Here is a 21,986-nt window from a genome sequence, read left to right as displayed (position 1 = left end):
CCAAAGCACACAGCCTCAGACCCCTTCTTTCTTGCCCTCAGCCGGGTCTTAGCACCCCCTTATTCCCGACGGGCCCGCCTGAAGGGGGCGGGGCTTCATTTGAGAAAGCGGCACAAGCTGTGTCTGTCCACCCTTTCTTTGAACCTGGATAAAACCAAGTATCTGTAGAAATGCGTTTCCATTAGTGCATACTTACTGTGCACCGGGTCTTTACACATTTTATTCCTAAGTAATTATTTTGTAGAAGGATAAACCAAGGATGAGCACTCAAGCCCAAGTATGGCTTCCAGAATCCGAGCTCTCGGCCCTGCTTGGGTTTTGCCTGCTCCATTCTTTCTGGGGTCTGACAGGACACCCGCTCCAAGGGCTCACTTCATGTGTCCCGAGTCCGATGGCCCTTGTGCTGGAGCATCAAGGCCTGGACCCTGGGATTCTCCCATCTCCCTTCACTCTGGTTTCGCTCCCATGTTGTTTAGGGACATAAAATAACACAGGTGGGTCAGTCCCAAGTTTAAATAGCTGTGACCTCCCAGAGGCCTGGCTCAGGCAAGATAAGAGGTCCATCGGTAGTATCCAGATCTACAGAGCTGACCTGGAACTAGGCTTGGATTCAGATTAGGGAAGTGCTGTACGGGGGAAGGGGAAAACCTGGGTTCATTCAGGGGGTCTGGTAAGCAGTCAAGCCTGGGGGTTGGTGAGGTGGGGGGAGGGGTCTCCTTAGCCATCTATGGATGCTCAGTTCTTCCCCTCTGCCCCCCTCAAGCATCTTTGAAATACTGACCTTGGCATTTTTTAAAAGACCTTTATTGAGATATAATTTATACTATGAAATGCATTCAAGTACATAATTCAATGGTTTTAGTATATTCATAGTTAGGTAACTGTAAGGTACAGTTCCGGCGAGGCAGAAAAGGAAAGACAATCTCAACGGAAGTAGGTTACCTTTATTCAGGCAGGGAGGGGCGACAGTCGGCCTAACGACCAGGCTGAGCGCCGAAAGGGATCAGGGAGGCTTCATACTTATAGGGAGGTTTGTGGAAGCGATAAGGGAAACGTCAATCAGGCGGGATATTTTGAGTATTCTTTTGTTGAGATGACACTTGTAGTTGGGCAGGGGGTGATAAGTCTTCTGGGCGGGTGTAGGGGGTGGTAGGTTTCCGGACAGGAGGTGATAAGTCCCAGATAGATGCAACTGGCCTGGAGCATCAGGATGGAACTAAAATTATGCTTTGTTTTCTCCGAAGTTAGATGATTCAGCAAGGGGCCTTTGAGACTATAGTTCTCTTTTCTAGGCCCAAAAGACTCCTTCAGTAACCATCACCACTGTCTTATTTTGGGTCATTTTTACTACCCCTCAGAAGTGACCTTGTAACCATTTAGCAGTGATTCCCTGTTACTCAATCCCCCTATTCTCCACCCCAGCCCCCTCATCTGTTTCTTCTAGCTCTACAGATTTGCCTATTCTGGACTTTCATATGAATGAAAGCATCATATTTTCTCGTGTGTCAGTACTTCATTTATATTTATTGCTCAGTAATATCCCATGGCATGGCTGTAGCACGGTTTATCTATTTATAAGTTGATTTTGATTTGTTTTGAAACCACTTCAGACATCATTCCCAATGCTCTGGCCCAGGCCAGGAGGGGCAGTAACTCAGAGTGGGGTGGGGGTCACAGTGTGTAATCCAGGAGTCCTGGCGCACTCTGGCCAGCATTTGGTTATAGAGAGTGGGGTCCAAAAGCAGAGGCCCCGCAGGGGGCGGGACCTCACACCTTCACTGATCCTCCCCCTTCCCGCGCCTCCGCCCCCAACTCTCTCTCCCCTCCCAGGGCCCTAGGGAGCTGAGCGGGAAGTCTTCTCCAGGACCCTGCCCAGTTTAGAAAAATCTATTTGCATGGTAAAGGCCCCGTGGTTTAGGACGGGGAATTAAAGTTATTAGCAAGTCTTTTCATAGATAAGTGGGGCTCATCGGCCAGCCCCCTCCCCTGGGGTGCCCCTCCCCTCGCTCTCCGAGCCCTGGAGCGGCCCACTGTTTATTAGCACCTGGGTGTGAATTTCCATTAACACGTCCCCGCTAATAAGAGGTCTGGAGATGGGAAGGGGCGCCTCCCACCCCTCCCGCAGCCCCACCCGCTTCCTGGGCCGGCCCCGCTCGCACCTATCGGGAGGAGGGCCGAGAGCGGCGCCCAGGTAAGTGAGCCCTGGGCGAGGGCGCGCTGTCAGTTCTCTGCTAACCTGGTGAGCTAAACCGTTAGCAGGGCCGTGTGGAGGATGGGAAGTTGAGACAGGACGATCAGGGGCCGCGCTGAGACTGGGGCCCGGGTGTGACTCCAGGGCCGGTGTGCTTCCCCGCGGGCGCATCGCCTTGAGCAGGGACAGAGGGTGCTGGGTGACGCGTCCCCTCACCGTGGGGGGCTGGTCCGGAGCGGGCTGGGCGCAGGCCTGCTGGAAGGCGGGTGGGGGGGGGGGGGGCGGAGGATGGCATCAGCGGCGGATCCTGCCCGGCTCTGGTCGCCGCTGGCCGCCTTCGCAGCCCCAGGGGTCAGAACCGTCATGTTGGAGAAGCACACATAACGGAGCAACCAGACGAGCCGGGTCTGTGTTTAAGGCTTTAAATTGACCAGCTGGGGGCTTCCCTGGCTGTCCAATGGTTAAGACTCCCGGCTTCCAATGTGGGTTCCATCCGGGGTAGGAACTTAGATAGAATTCCACATGCCCTGAGGAACGGTCAAAGGTTAAAGGAGAATGCTATTTATATATATTGCCGAAAAATAAAATGTTTAAAAAAATAAATCCAACAACTAATTTCAAGTCATTTTAGCCTCAGATCCACAGGTGAGGTGGGCAGGTGGTGGGGCACCTGTAGCTATTTTACAGATGAGGACACTGGAGCACAGAAAAAGAACAAGGAAATTTTCATAAAGCTAGTATACCTGATTGGGGCTTCCCAGGTGGTGCAGTGATAAAGAATCCACCAGCCAACGCAGGAGATGCAAGAGACATGGGTTTGATCCCTGAGCTGGGAAAATCCCCTGGAGAAGGAAATGGCAACCTACTCCAGTATCTTTGCCTGGAGAATCCCCATGGACAGAGGAGCCTGGCGGGGTACAGTCCATGAGGTCTCAAAAAGTCAAACACGACTGAGCGACTAAACAACAAAGTATACCTGTTTATTGGGTGGCAACACTGGTGAGTGGTACTGAACAGATCTGGTCTTTGCTGTAGCCTGTCAAGCAAGTTGTATGTGTGTTGAGGCCTGTGAAATAAAGCTCCTAAAGCACGTGGCCCACCAGTGGCATCACCGGCAGGGGCCTGCTGCTGCCTGCTGACCACATGTATTGCTCCCATGAGACAGCTGTATTTTGTAGATGCTGATGCTGGACGGGTCAGTGTTTTCAGGAGGGGCAGCTAAGCGGATCAGTTGACATTGAAGACATTGATTCAAGGACACACCACATGGGTCACCAGATGAACCCAGGCCTGGAGGGGAGGGCTGGTGGTCAGGAGTTATCTGTATCAGCAGAGGGCAGACTGTCCCAGGAGCTGGGCTGGAAAGTTGGGCTCAAACTTGGGCGAGTGGGTGGTGCGCCTGGTGGAGGACCATCTTATGCTAAATGAACAGGCTATCTGAGGGGCAGAGCACATGGATGCCCCAGGATTCTCAGGATTCTGAAACACTCCCGCCTGGAGAACCAGGCTGGCCCAGGGCTCAGGAGGGAAGCCAGCCCTAACTGCAAGGCCCCGATTATCCCAGGGTGAGGCCAGGGCCACTTTGTCCACTCTCCCCCTCCACCCCCTCCCCACCCAGGTACAGGCCCTGCTTTTGCACAGCCCCGAGGGTGAGTGCCTCCTAAACTCTGTGCCCTGGACACTCAGCCGCGTCCTAATGTTCCCCGAGAAAACCCAGGGTTCTTGGTGCTTCTCAGGGGCCCTGTCTCCCAGAGGGCAGGGACCTTTTTGGGGGCCAGTGGCACAGCCCCAGGAGTGCACCAGCTCCATGGGGGGTGGGGCTAGAGCCCTGGATTCCCCAGCCTAGTGCCCCCTGAGCCTCTTCTGCCCACCTTCTGGTCCTTTGCCGGCCCTGGTTCCCTCTCCCTTATCCCTCTGTGGATCCAGCATGTAAGGTTCCCTGTGAATGCCCCAACCCCCCATTGCTCTCCCCACCCACACTAGGAAGTGAGGAGGTACCTGGTGTTGGCAGCATGTGACTTTGGAAAGGGTGGACAGGGCACCTCCCTTGTCTTGGCCTGCTCAGCACCCCTCCTACTCTTGTCCCTTGTGGCCTGTCATTTTTTTTTTTTTTTTGTCATTTTCTTTTCTCCAGACAGCTCTCCCTTCCTTAGTTTGGGTGGCCATGACCTCCATGCCTCTCTAGGGACGGGCATGTGTGCAGATTTAAATGGTCATCACAGTGAGTGGTTCAGGGACGTGACCACATGCAGGCCAGTGAGGAGTAGGCTCAGGACTTTGCTGGAACCACTGAGAAAGGGACAGTCACCGTGGGTGCTGTTAGTGGTCATTTTGCCACCCAAGCAGAAGGGCCTACCTAAAAAAGGGAATCAAAACTGGGGGGTGGGGACTTCCCTGGTGATCCAGTAGCTAAGACTCTATGCTCCCAATGCAGGGGACCCAGGTTCAATCCCTGGTCAGGGAACTAGCTCCTACATGCTGAAACTAAGACCTGGTGTAGCCAAATAAGTAAATAAAGAAAAATAGATATTAAAACAAAACAAAACAAAAATAAACAACTTGACCTGGGGCCAACCACATGGAAAGCATTATGTCTAGACTTCTATACTCCATGAGCCAACAAATTCTCCTTGTTGCTGAAGTTAGTTTTAGTTGGGTTTCTGACTTTTGCTATTGAAAAAGTCCACCAGGATTTGATAAGGCTGTTCCAAGTCTTGACTACAGTCTCAATTTGCCTTTGTTAGTTGGGGATAATCATACTTACATTTTACAAAGTGACATAAGGCTTTTATCTAAAATACAGAGACCCCGGTAGATGCACTGTAAATGTCAGTTCCCCGTCACATTTAGGTGGTGTGTAAACCCAAGACGATCATCCTAAATTTTCCTTCCTCATCTCAGAGAGACCTGCCAGCCACCATGCCTACTGTGTAAAGGAAAAGGATACTGTAGAGCATTTGGTTTTTGTTTTTTTTTCCTGCTGTGTTTTCATTCTCATGATGAGGACGGTGAGGGGCAGAGTGTCTCAGGTGGGGATCTCTTCATCCAGGGGGCATTCAACTAGTCAGTATCAGCGCCATGAGGGAGATGTCACACCAACAAAGACTGTGTATGACTCAGGGGAGAAGGTGGATGGGGACACAGAAACAGTTCAGTCACTTAGAGGTGTCTGACTCTTTGAGACCCCATGGACTACAGCATGCCAGGCCTCCCTGTCCATCACCAACTCCTGGAGTTTACTCAAACTCATGTCCATTGAGTCAGTGATGCCATCCAACCATTTCATCCTCTGTTGTCCCCTTCTCCTCCCACCTTCAAACTCTTCTAGCATCAGGGTCTTTTCAAATGAGTCAGCTCTTCACATCAGGTGGCCAAAGTACTGGAGTTTCAGTTTCCGCATCAGTCCTTCCAATGAACATTCAGGACTGATTTCCTTTAAAGATGGACTGGTTGGATCTCCTTGCAGTTCAAAGGACTCTTAAGAGTCTTCTCCAACACCATAGTTCAAAAGCATCGATTCTTTGGCGCTCAGCTTTCTTCACAGTCCAACTCTCACATCCATACATGACCACTGGAAAAACCATAACCTTGACTAGATGGACCTGTGTTGGCAAAGTAACGTCTCTGCTTTGTAATATGCTGTCTAGGTACGGTCACAAACCAAGCAAGCATTCAGCCTTGGTAGGCGGTCTTGGGAGAGGCTGGGGTGCACTAACCACCTGCAGTTCTCAAAGGCACCACATGGTGTCCTCAGAGAGGCAGGCATAAGCTTTGAGCGGCTGGGGACTGACTCCACCCAGTTTTACCCGGAAGGGCAGTTTCTAGAAAGGAATAAGGCACCTCTGCGCCTCCCTCCTAGGCCCCCAGCACCCCCAGTCTCCTCTAGGGTTCCCAGGCAGCAGACAAGAGGAAGACAATTCCTGCCTGCCCCCACTGTGCCCTCACACCTGTGTGACCTCAGGTAGTCAGTCAACCACTCTGAGCCTCAGCCTCTCCAGAGTGAGTCCACAAAGGTTATGAAACCGCGAAGAGAGGGCAAACAAGTGGGCCAAGAGAAAAGGGGGCCACACAGAGCCGGGCGGACAAGAGTCTTGCTTACTTGAGCAGAGTGGCTCCTGCTCTCCTTGTGGGCCTACGAGGCGAACCGTCCTCACCAGGCCTGGGACCCTGGCTGACCTCATTGCCTGGACCCTGGACTGAGTGGGAACCAAGGATACACACCACAGCCGCTTTGAAGTCTGGAAACAACATCGCTGTTTATTTAGGTGACATCTGCCCTCCTAAGCATTCTGACGAGCGGCTTACAGGTTTAAGGCCCTACCCCCCACTCCCAAATCATGTCTCTCCCCTTGCTGGCTTGCAGAGGTCCCAGACTGCAAGCCAGGCCCCTGAGGCCTACTGAGCTGCAGCCCTTTGTCGTGTCTCTTGACCTCAGAGCGTTCCAGGGCAAAGCCTGCCTGCTGCCAACCTCTGCAGAGCCTAGGGCCGCAGCCAGGTCACTTCTTAAGGTCCTCTTTTTGGAGAAGCAAGGAATACCTCCGAAGCCGGGTCCAGTGCTCTTCCTCTTTCACCTTGCTCTTCGCCAGGTTCTGAATACTGCGGGACAGGCAGTTGATGAGAGGGACCTGCTTTGTACTGCGTCCCCACCACTCCCTATTCCCCACCCCCCACCCCGGGCTCCTAGGTCCCCAGGGCAGACCCTGACCACCCTGGGCTGATATGAGAAACTCCCCAAATGACACATCTGCTTCCTGTCTGTGTTCTCAGGACTCAGCCTGGTGCACAGAAGGATCCTGAATCGGCTTTGCAGAAGGAATAATAGGAGTGATGGAAGGTGAATTTATGAACTAAAAGTCTATTTGCAGGACCAACGTTAAATACATCCAAATGCCACTAGTTACGTGTAACATTTCTTGAGCATGTACTAGTGACCAGCACTGGGGGAAGTGTTGGAAAGATCAAAGTGACTAAAACAGCTGCCCTCTCCCCCAACACAGTTTAGTGAGGTGATCAATCACTAAGTCATATCCGACTCTTTGTGACCCCAACTCTTTGTAGCCCGCCATGGTCCTCTGTCCATGGACTTTCCCAAGCAAGAATATTGGAATGGGTTGCCATTTCCTACTCCAGGGGATCTTCCTGACCAGGGATCAAACTCTTGTCTCTTGCTGTCTCCTGCATTGGCAAGCAGATTCTTTACCACTAGCGCCACCTGGGAAGCCCAGTTTAGTGAGGTGAAAAGAGGAAAAGAACATTTGTAACAGGAGGCATTTAAGATGAAGAAAATAGAAGAAAACTGTAGAGAAGAGCACTTCCTGCCTGGGGAGTGCTCCCAGAGGATAAGATTTTTGAGTTGAGTCTTTTAAAAAAAAATAAGTGCACAGTCAGTGTGGCAGAACTAGAGAAGCCCAGGGTCACCCTTCAGGCTGCATGCAGAGCTGGCCACGGGGAGCAGGCAGGAGAGAGGCAGGCTTCCTTCTAGGGAGGGGGTGCGGCTGCGGCCAGGTTTCCACCTCGGGTGCCTGAGTGAGCGGACAGTGTTTAAAAGCTCAGAGCAAATGGGAGGAGGGACACTTCTAGGGGAAAGACAAGGACCACAGCTTTGGGTTTGTTTTGTGGCTCTGCCAGTGGGACAGCCACACGGAGATGTACGGTACTCAGAGCATTAAAGCATTTTTTTTTTTTAATGTAAGTAACCTATACTTTGCTTTAAAAAAAAATCGAAGGACACAAAAGTGAGTATACAATTAAAAGTAAACCTCCTTCTTACCTCAGACCCTTATTTTCTGTTCCTGAAGAAACTGTAATGAATGGCTCCTTGTAAATCCTTGAAAACCGTTCAGACATACAAGTACAGACATGCATATCATCTCTCATTTTAAACTTAAATGGAAGAGCGCAACACACTCTCTGCCTTTTTCACTGAAAATGTATCCTGGCAGTTGCTTCCTGGCAACACTCAGATCTGCCTCTTTTTCTTTTCCTATTGAGGACCCTTGGAGTTTCCAGTCCCCGTGTGTGGGGTGTGGGGGGGGGGTCGGTGGGCAGGGGGCGGGCAGAGGGTGTGCAGGCCTTGGCCCCTCACAGCTCATGTACAAACCCAGCTCCTTGCCTTAGAAGCTGGTGACCCTGGACAGGCGACTTGACCCCTGTCAGCCTTAGCTTCCTGGCTGTACTGTGGGGATAAAGTTAACCACAGTAAGAAACAAGATGTGTCTCAAAGTGCTTGGCAGAGTGCCTGGTACACAGCAGGTGCTCAGGAGAGGTTAATTCTTTTCATTTTTTTTTTAATTGAAGAATAGCTGATTTACAATGTTATGTGAAATCCTGCTGGACAGCACAGTGATTCAGTTACATCCCACCCCTCGGCAAAGCCTGAGGGAGGGGGTGAGAACATCCCACTGCACAACTTCCATTTGGCTAAACAGGCAACCAAAATTACTCCTAACCAAAGACAAATCAGGCAAAATGATTTACAACATATTGACAAAGAACTCTTTAAAATCAAAAGAAAATGAGGACTTCCTTGGTGGTCAGTGGCTAGGACTTCCCACAACAAGTGCAGGGGGCCCGTGTTCAATCCCTGGTCAGAGAATCAGATCCCATGTGTCACAGCTAAGACCTGGCACAGCCATATACATAAATAAATTAAAAAGAACTCCCCCATGAGAAAGAGCCAGGTCAATTTGCAGAAGGAGACAGAGAAACATAGGCTAGATATAACATAAAGATGCTCAACCTCCTTAATTTCCAAATTAAAATAGTCACAAACTATCAGTTTTGTCCCTCATTTCTTGGCCAGTCTGGGGAGGGGGTAGGGATGCAGGGTGAATCTGCCCTTTCAGACGTACCTACCCCGTAACTCTGAAAGCTCACCTCCAGTTTATCCCACAGAAATACTAGGAAAAACTCACAAAAATGACTGTGGGAGGATGATGGCTGGGAAATGGGGCCAGAGTGACCCCCTGTGGTGGAGTCTGCGGTGGACTGGGGCGCAGATGGGGGAAGAGGGCTCAGGAGTGGGGTGTAGTCACTGGGAACCGGGCTCTGGGCAGAGGAGGAATAAGGTGGCTCAGAACTGGGAAGGCGCTGGCTTATTTCCTAACTTGGGAATGCAGTGGGGACACATGCCTGTGACTAAGACAATGAGGGAAGAGGTCACCGACCCGATGGACGAGAAGGTCTGGGTGCCTGGCTGAGGAGACAGCCGTGGGTATGAGCAGGACGCCGCTTTCTCTGAATCAGCAGGGAGACAGGGTGTGGGGTTGGGGTGACCTGGGTGAGAGGGCAGCCAAGGTCCTGGGTGCTCTGGGAAGTGGGAGGCAAGTTTATCCACCAAGGGCACCGCAGAGGTGTGGGGAGCACGTGGAAGCTGGGTGGGCGGCTCTCGTGGCACCAGCGCCCTTGCCTTTGGCTGAGTGCCGGCGCTCAGCAGTGAGGAGGGACCCGGGAGGATGCCTGCCCCCTGAGGCTAGGTACAGACTGTCCCTGGGGACAGCCTCTGTGGCGCTCCAGACACCCTCCCTCTACCATCAGCAAAGAAAAGAGTTTTCCTTCACCGTGATGGCATAACAAACATGACTGCAGTCTATTGTTTTGAAGCAATGTGTGTGTATCCAACTTCCAAAAAGATGGGCTGTCCATCTGCAAAGTGGGAGAGCAGACGGAACATCTGTAAGGCCTCAGGCAAGACCTCTGAATTCCAGTAGCCTTACAGCGTGCACATGTGGGGTCTATGGGTCTCTAAATCATTTTTCAGAGGTTCGTCCCTCTGTTTCTCGAGAAAAGCAGAACTTCCCTGGTGGTGCAGTAGTTAAGAGTTCGCCTGTCAATGCAAGGGACACGGATTCAATTCCTCATCTGGGAAGACTCCACATGCCGTGGGGCAGCTAAAGCCCATGTGCCTCAGCTGCTGAAGCCTGTGTGCCCTGGAGCCCTTGCACCGCAGCTGGAGAGAAGCCCCTACTTGCTACAACTAAAGAAAGCCCGAGTAGAGCAACAAAGACCCAGCACAGCCAAAGTAAAATAAATATATTAATTCATCAATTGATAATAATAAAAGAAAGGCAAAGGAAGGTTAGGATGGGCCCATGATTTCCCTCCTAGGGGTAATGAAGACTGGGCAGTGGGTGTATTCTTCCTCCACCCTCAAGGGGAATGTCATCTGGTGTCCACATGGGACCTGCCCAATCCCTCGCCAAGGGAGTGTGTGCCTTGCAGATGTGGGACTGTTGGGTCAGCCCAGAAGCCCACCTTCTGTTTGGCTACAGGGAATAAAAAGGGCATGGAGGGAAGAAAGAGGGGTGGGGGGGTTGTTTCTGGCAGCTTCCTGTGTCCTGTAACTTCTGTCTTGTGATCAAAAGTCTGACCCAGCCGAGATGGCGGACTTGACATCAGGGAGTGGAACCAGAAGGAATGGTGTCCTGGAGGCCCAGGAGGGATGGGAACAGAAGCCAGGCCTGTGGAGGGGTTGGGGGTGGCACACTGGTGCTAACTGGCCTTCTTGCAAAGTCCAAAAGGCGTGCTTCAGTTTCACACTGGCTATTTATAAAAGTCCCAAGTGCAGGTTTTGCAAAAACACTTTGGACAGACTATCTTAAGTTTGAACTCTGAATCTATTGCCACATAAATCCATTGCCTTCAAGTTTCACCTAGTTTTAGGGCCAAGGGAAACTGTTTCAGTCACAAGGAGTAAACAGAGACCAAAAAAAATGATTAAAATCCTTGGACATATTTATGTGCAAGAAACAAAGAATAAAATGTTAATGACAGAATCTAGGTTGTGGGAATATAGATGCTCACTGACTTTTTTTCGAAACTGAGGTCTATTTAACATAATAAAGTATTGGAGGGAGGATACTCTTTGGAAAAGCCCCAGATGTCAGACCTCAGAGCAAGTAGAACAAGGAAAGTGGAGGTGTTATCGCTCAGTCATGTCTGACTCTTTGCGACCCTATGGATGTAGCCTGTCAGGCTCCTCTGTCCATGGGATTTTTCAGGCAAGGGTACTGGAGTGGGTTTGCCATTCCCTTCTCCAGGGGACCTTCCTGACCCAGGGATCGAACCTGGGTCTCCTGCACTGCAGGCAGATTCTTTACTGTCTGAGCCACCGGGGAACAGGAAATGCCTTGTCTAAATCAGTGTTTCCTAATTTATCTCTGGGACCTCGAGGGAAATGATTGAATCCTGTGATCAGGCCCAAGTAAACATCCCTTCAAGCTGAGCTGCCCCAGCCACACCATGCAACCCCTCCCAGCTTCTGCTGGGTCCTTGGACCCAGGGAGCACCTCCCTGAACTTTTTCCTTCCCCAAGCTCCCACTGCTCGTTCAGCCCTGAGCCCTGCACCTGGGCCCCCAGCCCCCGACCTGGTCAGCCCTGCTGACTCCGGCCCACTTCCCAGCAGAAGGTTCCCTGGGAGGCAGGCCCTTCCACCCCACCCCGCTCCCGCAGTCCCTCCCGGGGAGGGGCTAGGATGTGGGACCTAGGAGCTAAGATGTGTTGATAAGGGAAGAAACACCACTGGGAAGGGCAGATAGAGGAGCCCCTACTATACCCGATGGGGGCCGGGATGGGTCTGGAGACTGGAGGGGGTCAGGGCAGAGGGACTGCCTTCTTGAGAGAGCAGACCCAGCCATGGGGGAGTGGGGAAGGATATTACAGACACCCTTCCCATGGAAATTTATGTACATAGACGCTAAAAACCAGAGCAATAAGGAAGTTTTTCTTAAAATTAAAAAGTCATTAAGTTGTATTCTGGAGTGACATAAGGCCAGATGAAAAAAGTGAACATGATCTCAACATAGTAAAAATGCTAATAATAAAATCTTAAGGAAATCTACTGATGCATTAATGACAGCACTGGGATCTGGGGGTGATAGGTGTGATATTAATTTAAATAATAATTAAATTATTATTATTTAATTTAATAAAGAAATTAATTTTTCTTTATTGTCCTGCTTCCCAAATTTCTGTAAGTGCATATATATATATATATATATATATATATATAAAGCTTAGAAGACTGAGCACTGAAGAATTGATGCTTTCAAACTATGGTGCTGGAGAAGACTCTGGAGACTTCCTTGGACTATAAGAAGATCCAACCAGTCAATCCTTAAGGTCTCCCATCCAAGTACTAACCAGGCCCGACCCTGCTTAGCTTCTGAGATGAGACGAGATCGGGCGCGATCAGGGTGGTATGGCCATAGACTAGTCAATCCTAAAGGAAATCAGCCCTGAATATTCATTGGAAGGACTGATGATAAAGCTGAAGCTTCAATACTTTGGCCACCTGATGCAAAGAGCTGACTCATTGGAAAAGAATCTGATGTTGGGAAAGATTGAGGGCAGGAGGCAAAGGGGGCAACAGAGGATGAGATGACTGGATGGCATCTCCAACTCAATGGACATGAGTTTGAGCAAACTCTGGGAGATAGTGAAGGACAGGGAAGCCTGACAAGCTGCAGTCCATGGGGTCACAAAGAGTCAGACACGACTGAGCAAATGAACAACAACATAAAGCTGAGAAATAATGAGTCACATTTTTTCAGTGAGTGATTACTCCGTTATAGTAGTAGCTCTACATGAGAAGCAAACTTATCAGGCTGAGCAGGGTTAGTTAAGCAGATGTCTGAGTGGTAACATCTGTGCCCCGACTAAGGGAGGAAACGGTCAGGGGCTAAGGCATCCGGAGTTGCTCAGGTCCTTGGCTGCCAGGCAGGAGGTGAGCTGCCCAGAGCTGGAGCCGCTGGCCTCTGGTCCCTTCCCACTGGGAGGGCAGTCAGTTGGCTTTTGGGTGAAGTGGGAAGGCGCACCCTTCCTAGGCTGGGGAAAGGAGGGGGTTAGACAGACAGGACAGAAAGAGGAACATGCTCATTAAACTTCTCTGAGCCTTATCAAGCAAGAGCACCAGGAAGCTCCACACCATGACCCTCAACCCAGGAGAACAGCCCCACTACAGCCATGACCTGACCTCATTCTCTTGACTTTTTTTTTTAAAGCCATTGTTTGAAATTTTCCAAAAACATCCATATGTTGGGTAGAAAAGTTGCAAACAGGAAAAAAAAAAAACAAAGAAAAAACATCACACATGCTTCATTATCCAATATAATGTTGTGGATGGATTAGAAGAGACCCCAACTGGACTTCCCTGGTGATCCAGTGGTTAAGAATCTGCCTGCCAATGCAGGGGACATAGATTTGATCCCTGGTCCGGGGAGATTCCACATGCCTCAGAGCAACTAAGCCCGTGGGCCTCAACTACTGAGCACTCACTCTAGAGCCTGGGACTGCAACTACTGAAGCCCATGTGCTTAGAGCCCCTGCTCCACAACGAGAGAATCCATTGCAATGAGAAGCCCTTACACCGCAACTAGAGAAAGTCCTGCATGCAGCAATGCAGACCCAGTGCAGCCAAAAATAAATAAGTAAATAAATGAAAATTTAAAAAAAGAGACCCCTGCTTTCTCAGAATGGACTGAGTACCATTAATGATGCTTTTATAGCAGGAAGGCAGAGAAGGCAATGGCAACCCACTCCAGTACTCTTGCCTGGAAAATCCCATGGGCGGAGGAACCTGGTAGGCTGCAGTCCATGGGGTCGCTAAGAGTCAGACACGACTGAGGGACTTCACTTTCACTTTTCACTCTCATGCATTGGAGAAGGAAATGGCAACCCACTCCAGTGTTCTTGCCTGGAGAATCCCAGGGATGGCGGAGCCTGGTGGGCTGCCGTCTATGGGGTCGCACAGAGTCGGACTCGACTAAAGCGACTTAGCAGCAGCAGCATAGCGGGAAGGAACACAAGCAGAGTCCCCTTGGGGCTAGGGGTTACAGACAGGGAAAGAGGAGAGGTGTATCATGTAATTGTTTATATGGATCATGGAGAAAGGGAAGGGGGCTTAGACAAGGAGCTGGCAGACACTTTCTCTACAAGGCCAGCTAGGAAATGATTTAGGCTTTTCGGGTCATAGCATCCCTGCTGCAGCTGCTCAACTCCTCTGTAACTCTTACATAAGCAGATGAGACAGAAAGCAGTGGGCGTGGTGTCTTCCAGTGAAACTCTATTCACAAAAACAGGCACTGGGCCAAATTTAGCTGTAGTTTGCCAACCCCTGTCTTAGATGACCATGTCTGATAATCCAAATATACTTGAAAAAAAAAAAAAAAAAAGAAAAGAAAAAGCAACAAGAAAAAGACAGCCTTGACAGGAAGAAAACACCAAATTGTAGCCTTTCTTTTCTACCAGTCTGAATTCACTACTCCTTTTCTTCCAATCTGAATGGGATTTAAATGCCGAAAAGGATCTATGATCAAGGAAACCACTTATTCCATGGCCCAGGGACCACCCCAGGTGCAGAGACCCAGAACTTTACCTCTTTTGGAAGAATTTCTCACATCTCTCCTCCAGGGGCAGTGCCTGGGCAAATGTTGGGTGGTCCAATATGCTAGCTTGAGGAATGGTGCAGTTTCTTGAGAAGTTTTCTAGGAGTGGGTAGTCCTCAAAATTAAAATAGAAAATAGAATTTGGGATGTCCTCATCTTTGCTGGCAGATCCAATTTCATCTGGATGGTCTCCTGGGACGAAACAGGACCATGGTGTTCTGTTACAGCGATCACCTTTTCTGTGCGCCTTGCGGTCAGGGTGGGTGTGAGGGGGCTGCTCTCTGCTTACAAAGCCTGGATCACTGGGGTTGGGCTAAGAGGGCCTCACTTGATCTGGAGGAGCAGGAGTCCAGATGGGAGGCTTGCCCGGCATTTTATCTAAGCGCCAGTGAGGACTGAGCGGCGGTGTCCTGGCCTGTGGGCGCTGGGATGAGGAGTGGGGAGGAGACTGGATGGGGTCACCCTGTGCTTTATGCGAGGACTGAGAGGGTCGGAGGTGGTCAGTAGGCCACAGGTCTGGGCGGCAGCCCTCATGGTCCCCCTCCGTACCTCGGAGCAGGAAACACGGGTGGTGTAAAGACACGACAAACACTGGGTTCCAGGGGGCTGCCAGGGAGTAGGATCTGGGGGGAGCAAAGGAGCAGACGATCTGCGACTTGGCCACATCCATGAGGAACACAGAGCCGTCTCTGGAAAAGGTCAGCACCTGGGGAGCAAAGAGACAGTGAGTGGGGACTTCTCCAGTCTATCACTCATCCTATTGCGAAATAAGAAAAGTAGCTAGAAATAAAAAAACAAATGGAGAATTTATTCACCCTGGGGCACCCAGCCTCTGGATCCAGCTGGAGCCACTCGGGGGCAGCAGGAAAGCGTGTGTCTGCTCCTGTGGAGCTGCCGGCAGCAGTGGTAAAAAACCCGCCTGCCGGGGCTCACCTGTCTTCCCCACTGAACTGTGAGCTCCACGAGGGCAGATGCTTTCTCCTCCCAATCTGTGCCCAAAGCCCAGCACACAACAGGCCTTCAGCAGAGATTTTTTGGAAGGAATAATGAACACATTCATTAAAGAAGAATGAGGGGCCTGAGGAACCTACCATCCCAGGTAAGGCCTGGACCGGGGCCACGGCACAGATGGCTTCATCCAGGTATTTCACCGGCCTGTAGCAAACAGACACACAGACATCCAGACTGGGGGAGCTTTCAAGTTTTGCCATCCTCTCCTGGGCATATACCTATATCCAATACAGACAAGTTCTTCTCAAGAAGCATCAGGAGGTATGTCAGAGATGTTCACAGTAGCAAAAACTGGGAACCATCTAAATATTCATTGGTAGGAGAGTACTTAAGTAATTGTGTTACATTATATGATGGGATACTATATAGCAATGAAAACAAAAGAGCTGGAGCTGCATACAACATGTACCGTTCTTTTGAACAATACTGCAAAGCAAGTCACAGAATAAATGGCATTGGAAAACAAATTGGAGAATACACAGAATATTATCGCATTAGCAAGTTCCCTAAAATATGCACAGCTGGACTGTATATGACTTGAAGATACAGTCATATGAATGTGGTTAATTCTTGAAGGAAAACAAAGAAATGATGAATTTAGGAAAACAATGTGGTAGATTGAAAAAAATTAGGCATCAAATTAGGCAGTAACTCTCATTTTAAAAAAGGTGGAGTCTATTATACAGAGTGCAGTAAGTCAGAAAGAGAAAAACAAATATTGTATATTAATGCATATATATGGAATTAAAAAGATGGTCTGGTGAATCTATTTACGGTGCAGCAATGGAGACACAGACAAAGAGAACAGGCTTGTGGACACAGGGCGGGGAAGGAGAGGGCGGGATGAATGGAGAGATTTGCAGGGACACATATACACTAACATATGTAAAACAGATAGTCATTGGGAATGTGCTGCATGACTCAGGGAACTCAAACAGAGGCTCTGTGACAACCTAGAGGGGGGGAATGGAATGGGAGGTGGGAGGGAGGCTCAAGAGGGAGGGGACATATGTATACCTGTGGCTGATCCACGTTGACGTATGGCAGAAACCAACACAATACTGTAATTATCCGTCAATTAAAAATAAATAAATCAAGGGGGAAAATGCTTAAATGTGGGCACGGCCAGATGACATGCTGTGCCCAGTGTAACACAAGCAGTGCCCAAGGCTTGGAAAGTATCAGTGAGCCTCGACGGCGGCTGGGAGCCCTGAGGTTTACTAAGTAGCCTGAGACAGCCTGCAGGAGAGGCTGCAAGGAGGAGTGCCTTGGCCACCAGCTGCCAGCTGCCTGTATGTGAGTAAGGCCCGCTAGTCCGCCCCTTGCCCATGGGCATCTGTGAGAGTCAAGGCAAGCCCAGAGGAGGGATTGTCCAACTGAGCCCAGCCCCAAGTGCTGACCTGCAGCATCAGAGGCTAAATGGTGACTGTTTCCTTAAGTCGCTAAATTGTGGAGTGGTTTGTTATATGCAGCAATAGATAATTAAAATCAACCCTGAATATTCATTGGAAGGACTGATGCTGAGGCTGAAGCTCCAGTATTTTGGCCACCTGATGTGAAGAGCCGACTCATCGGAAAAGACCCTGATGGTGGGAAAGGTTGAGGGCAGGAGAAGGGGACAACAGAGGATGAGATGGTTGGATGGCATCATCGACTCAATGGACATGACTTTGAGCAAACTCTGAGAGATGGTGAAGGACAGAGAAGCCTGACATGCTGCAGTTCATGGGATTGCAGAGAGTTAGACACGATTTAGCAACTGAACAACAACCACTTTTGAGGTGGAGAGAAGGATGTGATCCAGGAGAGGCTCACAGAGAGCCTTATCTGAATTGGAGATGATCTATTTCTTAAGCTTGGTGATGGGGACAGTGGAGTTTCCACCCCCGCCCATATGTATGCTAAATACACACCCTCACACATACTATACAGGTTATTTGCATGCATAAAATATTTCACAATTTAAAAGAGGGAGGTTTTTGAAGAAACTGATTACAAACAATATTTTGGCAAAAACGACCCTCTTTCTGGTTACGTGGGATAGGAAAGATGTTATTTGTGCCAACACACAATTTATATACACATGCACAGGGTTGGCCAAAAAGTTCATTTGGGTTTTTCCATAAAAGGTTGCAGAAAATAAACCCAAACGAACTTTTAAGGGACCCAATAAAAGATTTAGTGATTCTGAGAAGCCCATTGAGACAGTAATGACCTCTGAGAGGTTGTTTTGGTTTTTTACTACTAAATAAGGCACTATGTCAGGCAGATCATGAACCCCGTCCTTCCCCCAAACCACCCACCTCTCCACCAGCAGACTGATGGTGGAGTTCTGGACCCCTGAGGCTGTCACCAGATGGAGAGACGCATCTGTACACAGTACCACGCATTTCATGTGGCATTTCACTGAGCCCTCCGGATACACATTCTGTCCTTTGTGGACTAGGAAGTATTTCAGGAAGTGGATGCTCTGGCAGAAGCACTTTTCAGGAAGAGCAACGACTCCAAGAGTGAGTCCTGGAGGAAGGAAGGGCACGGGCAGGTCAGGCAAGGGGCAGAGGGAGGCAGCCGCCGGCGCGAGGTCTGTGACCAGCAAGTGTATGAGTGACAGGAAGGCAAAACCAAGCACTGAGGGGCTTCCCTGGTGGTCCAGTGGCTAAGAACCCACCTTCCAGGGCACGGGATGCGGGGTTTGAGCCCTAGCTGGGGAACTAAGATCCCACAGCCCGCGGGCCAACTAAGTGCCCGCGCCACAGTTAGAGACGCCTGTGTGCTGCAGGAAAGACCCAGGAGAACCAGAAGAAAAACGAAACAAAACCCAGGCCGCGAGCATCCTTCAGAGTGAAGGCAGCCTATCCACTAGGCTGTCCGTGTTTTAACTAACATTTCCTACATAAAGGAATTCATATATAACACCCACGGGGAGAAGGGAGCCCCCCCCCCCCCCCCCCCCCCCCCCGCTTCAGGAGGACCCCTTCTAAGTATGTGGGGGAACCAAACCCAAGGAAAGGGACAAGTCAGCACTGGAGCGGAAGGGAGGAAGCGTTAAACCGGGCAGGTCCGGGTGTGTAACGGAGGCGCGGCGGTGGAGGGTGGAGCAGGGCTTACCTTGAGCCAGGTCCCAGAGCGAGAGCACGCCGTCCTCGCAGGCCAGCACCAGGTAGGAAGAGCAGGGGCTGAGCTGGGACCCGACGATGGGCGCGGCGCACGGCCACACGCCCTCAGGGTCTAGAGGGGAGGACGCCACTCACCAGGCCGCCCCCGGATCCCTGCGCCCACCCCCGCCGCCCCTGGAGGGCATGAGACCCAGACTGGTCTGCCTGTCTGGGCTCACCATCTCTCTCCTCTCTGTGCCATGCTGTCTCCTTCCTCAGCATAATAAGTTATATGATTATTATACAGTTATATATACAGTTATTATATATACAGTTATTATATATACATATTATACATATATACATATTATATATATACAGTTATTATATATACAGTTAACAGGGATTGGGGCTTCCCTGGTGGGTCAATGGTAAGGAATCCGCCTGCCAAGCAGGAGACATGGGTTTAATCCCTGGATTGGAAAGATTCCCTGGAGAAGGAAATGGCAACCCACCTCCGTATTCTCCTGCAGAATCCCATGGACAGAGGAGCCTGGAGGGCTACAGTCCACGGGATCGCAAAAGAGTCCCACAGGACCGAGCAACTGAGCGTGGGCAGGAACACTGAATGAGTACTTACTAGGTGCTAAGCACTGGAGCGGGCACTTTATGGGCTTCATTTCATTTAATTCTCACAAGGATCCTATGAGGTGGGTCCTATTAGAACCCGCATTTTACAGATGAGCAGAATGAGGCAGAGAAGGAAGTGACTTGCCCAAAGTCACAAGAGCCAGTCAGTACAGAAGTGGAGATTAGAAGCCAGGTTTCCTGGGAGAGGGATGGAAGGAAAGAAATTCTTCCTTTGTGAGTTTTTAAACATATTTCTGAATATAACTCTGAAGGATAGCATAGTGTTAGCTCAAGGAATTCACACAAAGTGAATTTGCTCGTGGAACTGCCTCCCTGAGTTTGTCAAAAACAAACCACCACCACCCATATTTCTTAAGTGCCTTTCAACTTCAAAAGAGCCTTCACGTAGAAAAACTGGATTTTGCTATTCACGACTAATGCGTGCAGTACATAAGGATGGTGTAACTGAGTGGTTTTCTGCTTTGGGGGAGAAAATGGGACTGGGGCATCAAGTGACCGGCCTGAAACCACATACATTGCAGACATGTGCTGGGACCAAGCACCCCTTTTTTTCACCTTCACTGCCTAAGGAGCCCTGTAAACAGACGGGGATCTGTCCCCATGGACATCATCTTTAAGAAACATGACAGATGAGAGACACAGCCTTGGGGTCACACCACAGCTAGCAAGCCACCCACTCTGTTTGCACAGCTCTGGTCCCCTAAAAGCCACGTGGCTGTCAGTCATGTGCTCTTGGTTGAGCTGAAGAAGGACATGATCTGAGAGCCCTGAGCTTAGTTAGGCGACTCCCATCCCGGCAGTAAAGTACCAGCTTTATCCTTCATCGTCCGGTTAAGTGAATAGAAGAAGAAGTTGTGATGATCGGTCCAGTGTACACCAAGGACACAGGCTAGCCCTGGGGAAGAAGAGAGGAAAGGGGTGTCACGGAAGGAGTCTGGGTGGACTTTGATTTGGGTGGAGGGGTTTGCCCAGGAGGAGGTCAGTTTGAAATGGTTTGTGCCAACGGGCAGCACCCAACTGAGGGGTAAGCTACCAGCTGAGGGGTTGGGCACCCCCAGGAGGGCTGCTCCTGAGGCCAATTCATCTTCCTGTGCAGGGAGGATGGTCACTACTACCCCTCAGCTGCTTTCACATCTTCTAGATAAATTCCTGTCCACTAGGCTGTCAGTGTTTTAACTAACCTTTTCTATAGAAAGGAATTCATATCCAGAGAGTTGGACCATAAAAAAGGCTGAGTGCCAAAGAATTGATGCTTTTGGACTGTGGTGCTGGAGAAGACTCATGAGAGTCCCTTGGACTGCAAGGAGATCAAACCAGTCAATCCTAAAGGAAATCAACCCTGAATATTCATTGGAAGGACTGATGCGAAAGCTGAAGCTCCATTACTTTGACCACCTGATGAGAAGAACTGATCATTGGAAAAGATCCTGATGCTGGGAAAGATTGAGAGCAGGAGAAGGGGGTGACAGAAGATGAGATGGTTGGATGGCATCATTGACTTAATTGACGTGAGTTTGAGCAAACTCTGGGCGATGGTGAAGGACAGGGAAGGCTGGCGTGCTGTAGTTTATAGGGTTGCAAAGAGGTGGACACGACTTAAGAGGCTGAACAACAACAAAAATCCAGAAGCAGCCTGGCGGGATGTGCGCACACCATCCTCTGTGGCAGCTCACACCCTGAAGACAGTGCCAGTGTCCATCATCAAGGAATCTGGGCTCAGGGGTCACAGGTGCAACTAGAAACTGTTAAGCTGCAGCTGGCAACCTACTTTTCACCTCCTTCCCTCCCAGCAGGCAGGGTGTGCTGAGCAGAGCTTCTCTAGGAGGGCTTGCTGGGCATTCCCCCGTGATGACCACCTGCTTCCCCTTCCTTTACCTGGGGGTCTCTTGACTCCCGCTGGCATTGGGATTACACGACTGGGAAGGAGGAAGTAGAACGTAGCCATACTGGGAAAGAAAGAGACACTGGTCAGAGCCGTGGTGGACTCCTTGGCAAAGAGAAGTGCTGGCAGCGTCTTGGTATTAAGACCAGAAATGAGTAGTTCAGAAGGACCTTCCAGGGTGTTCAAGGCCATGAAGCAAATCATATTCTATGTGCTGGTCCTGGTGGGTGTGGGCCCTTGGAGTTTGGTGAGGGTTGGACAGGCAGAGTGGTGGGAGTTAGTCCAGGTCAGGAGGAGCACTCAGTATGGGCAGAGGCATTCCTGTCCTGGGGGAAGACCCCTTCATGATCAGACTTGGGTGAAGTACATAAATGCTCCTATCCCGGGTATACTAAGTTGGTACTTTTTTTTTTTTAAGTGTCTGTTAGGGCCTAGCTTAGAGAAGGCAATGGCACCCCACTCCAGTACTCTTGCCTGGAGAATCCCATGGATGGAGGAACCTGGTAGGCTGCAGTCCATAGGGTCGCTAAGAGTCAGACACAACTGAGCGACTTCACTTTCACTTTTCACTTTCATGCATTGGAGAAGGAAATGGCAACCCACTCCAGTGTTCTGGCCTGGAGAATCCCAGGGACAGCAGATCCCAGCCCTGGTGGGCTGCCATCTATGGGGTCGCACAGAGTCGGACACGACTGAAGTGACAGCAGCAGCAGCAGCAGCAGCAGCAGCAGCAGCAGGGCCTAGCTAGCCCTGGGACTTTGTGTGAAGTGAG

At 50.2% G+C, this 21,986-nt stretch overlaps 1 protein-coding gene across 1 annotated transcript in view; it reads right to left on the bottom strand.

Annotated features, from left to right (window-relative positions):
• Positions 1-6,606: 6,606 nt before the first annotated feature.
• Positions 6,607-21,986, bottom strand: part of WDR93 (WD repeat domain 93) — a 46,705-nt gene continuing 31,325 nt past the window's right edge. The window contains exons 10-17 of the mRNA XM_065906396.1: positions 21,208-21,278; positions 20,141-20,227; positions 18,695-18,814; positions 17,890-18,103; positions 15,667-15,730; positions 15,125-15,281; positions 14,566-14,767; positions 6,607-6,787 (exon numbers count right to left, since the gene is read on the bottom strand). Coding sequence (XP_065762468.1) covers positions 6,688-6,787; positions 14,566-14,767; positions 15,125-15,281; positions 15,667-15,730; positions 17,890-18,103; positions 18,695-18,814; positions 20,141-20,227; positions 21,208-21,278 — 1,015 coding nt within the window. The 3' untranslated portion in view covers positions 6,607-6,687. The remainder of the gene's footprint in view (positions 6,788-14,565; positions 14,768-15,124; positions 15,282-15,666; positions 15,731-17,889; positions 18,104-18,694; positions 18,815-20,140; positions 20,228-21,207; positions 21,279-21,986) is intronic.

This window comes from Muntiacus reevesi, chromosome 15 (assembly GCF_963930625.1).
Source record: "Muntiacus reevesi chromosome 15, mMunRee1.1, whole genome shotgun sequence".
Lineage (NCBI taxonomy): Eukaryota > Metazoa > Chordata > Mammalia > Artiodactyla > Cervidae > Muntiacus > Muntiacus reevesi.
Note: the sequence above shows the minus strand (reverse complement) of the source record. Positions and strands in the feature narration are given on the sequence as shown.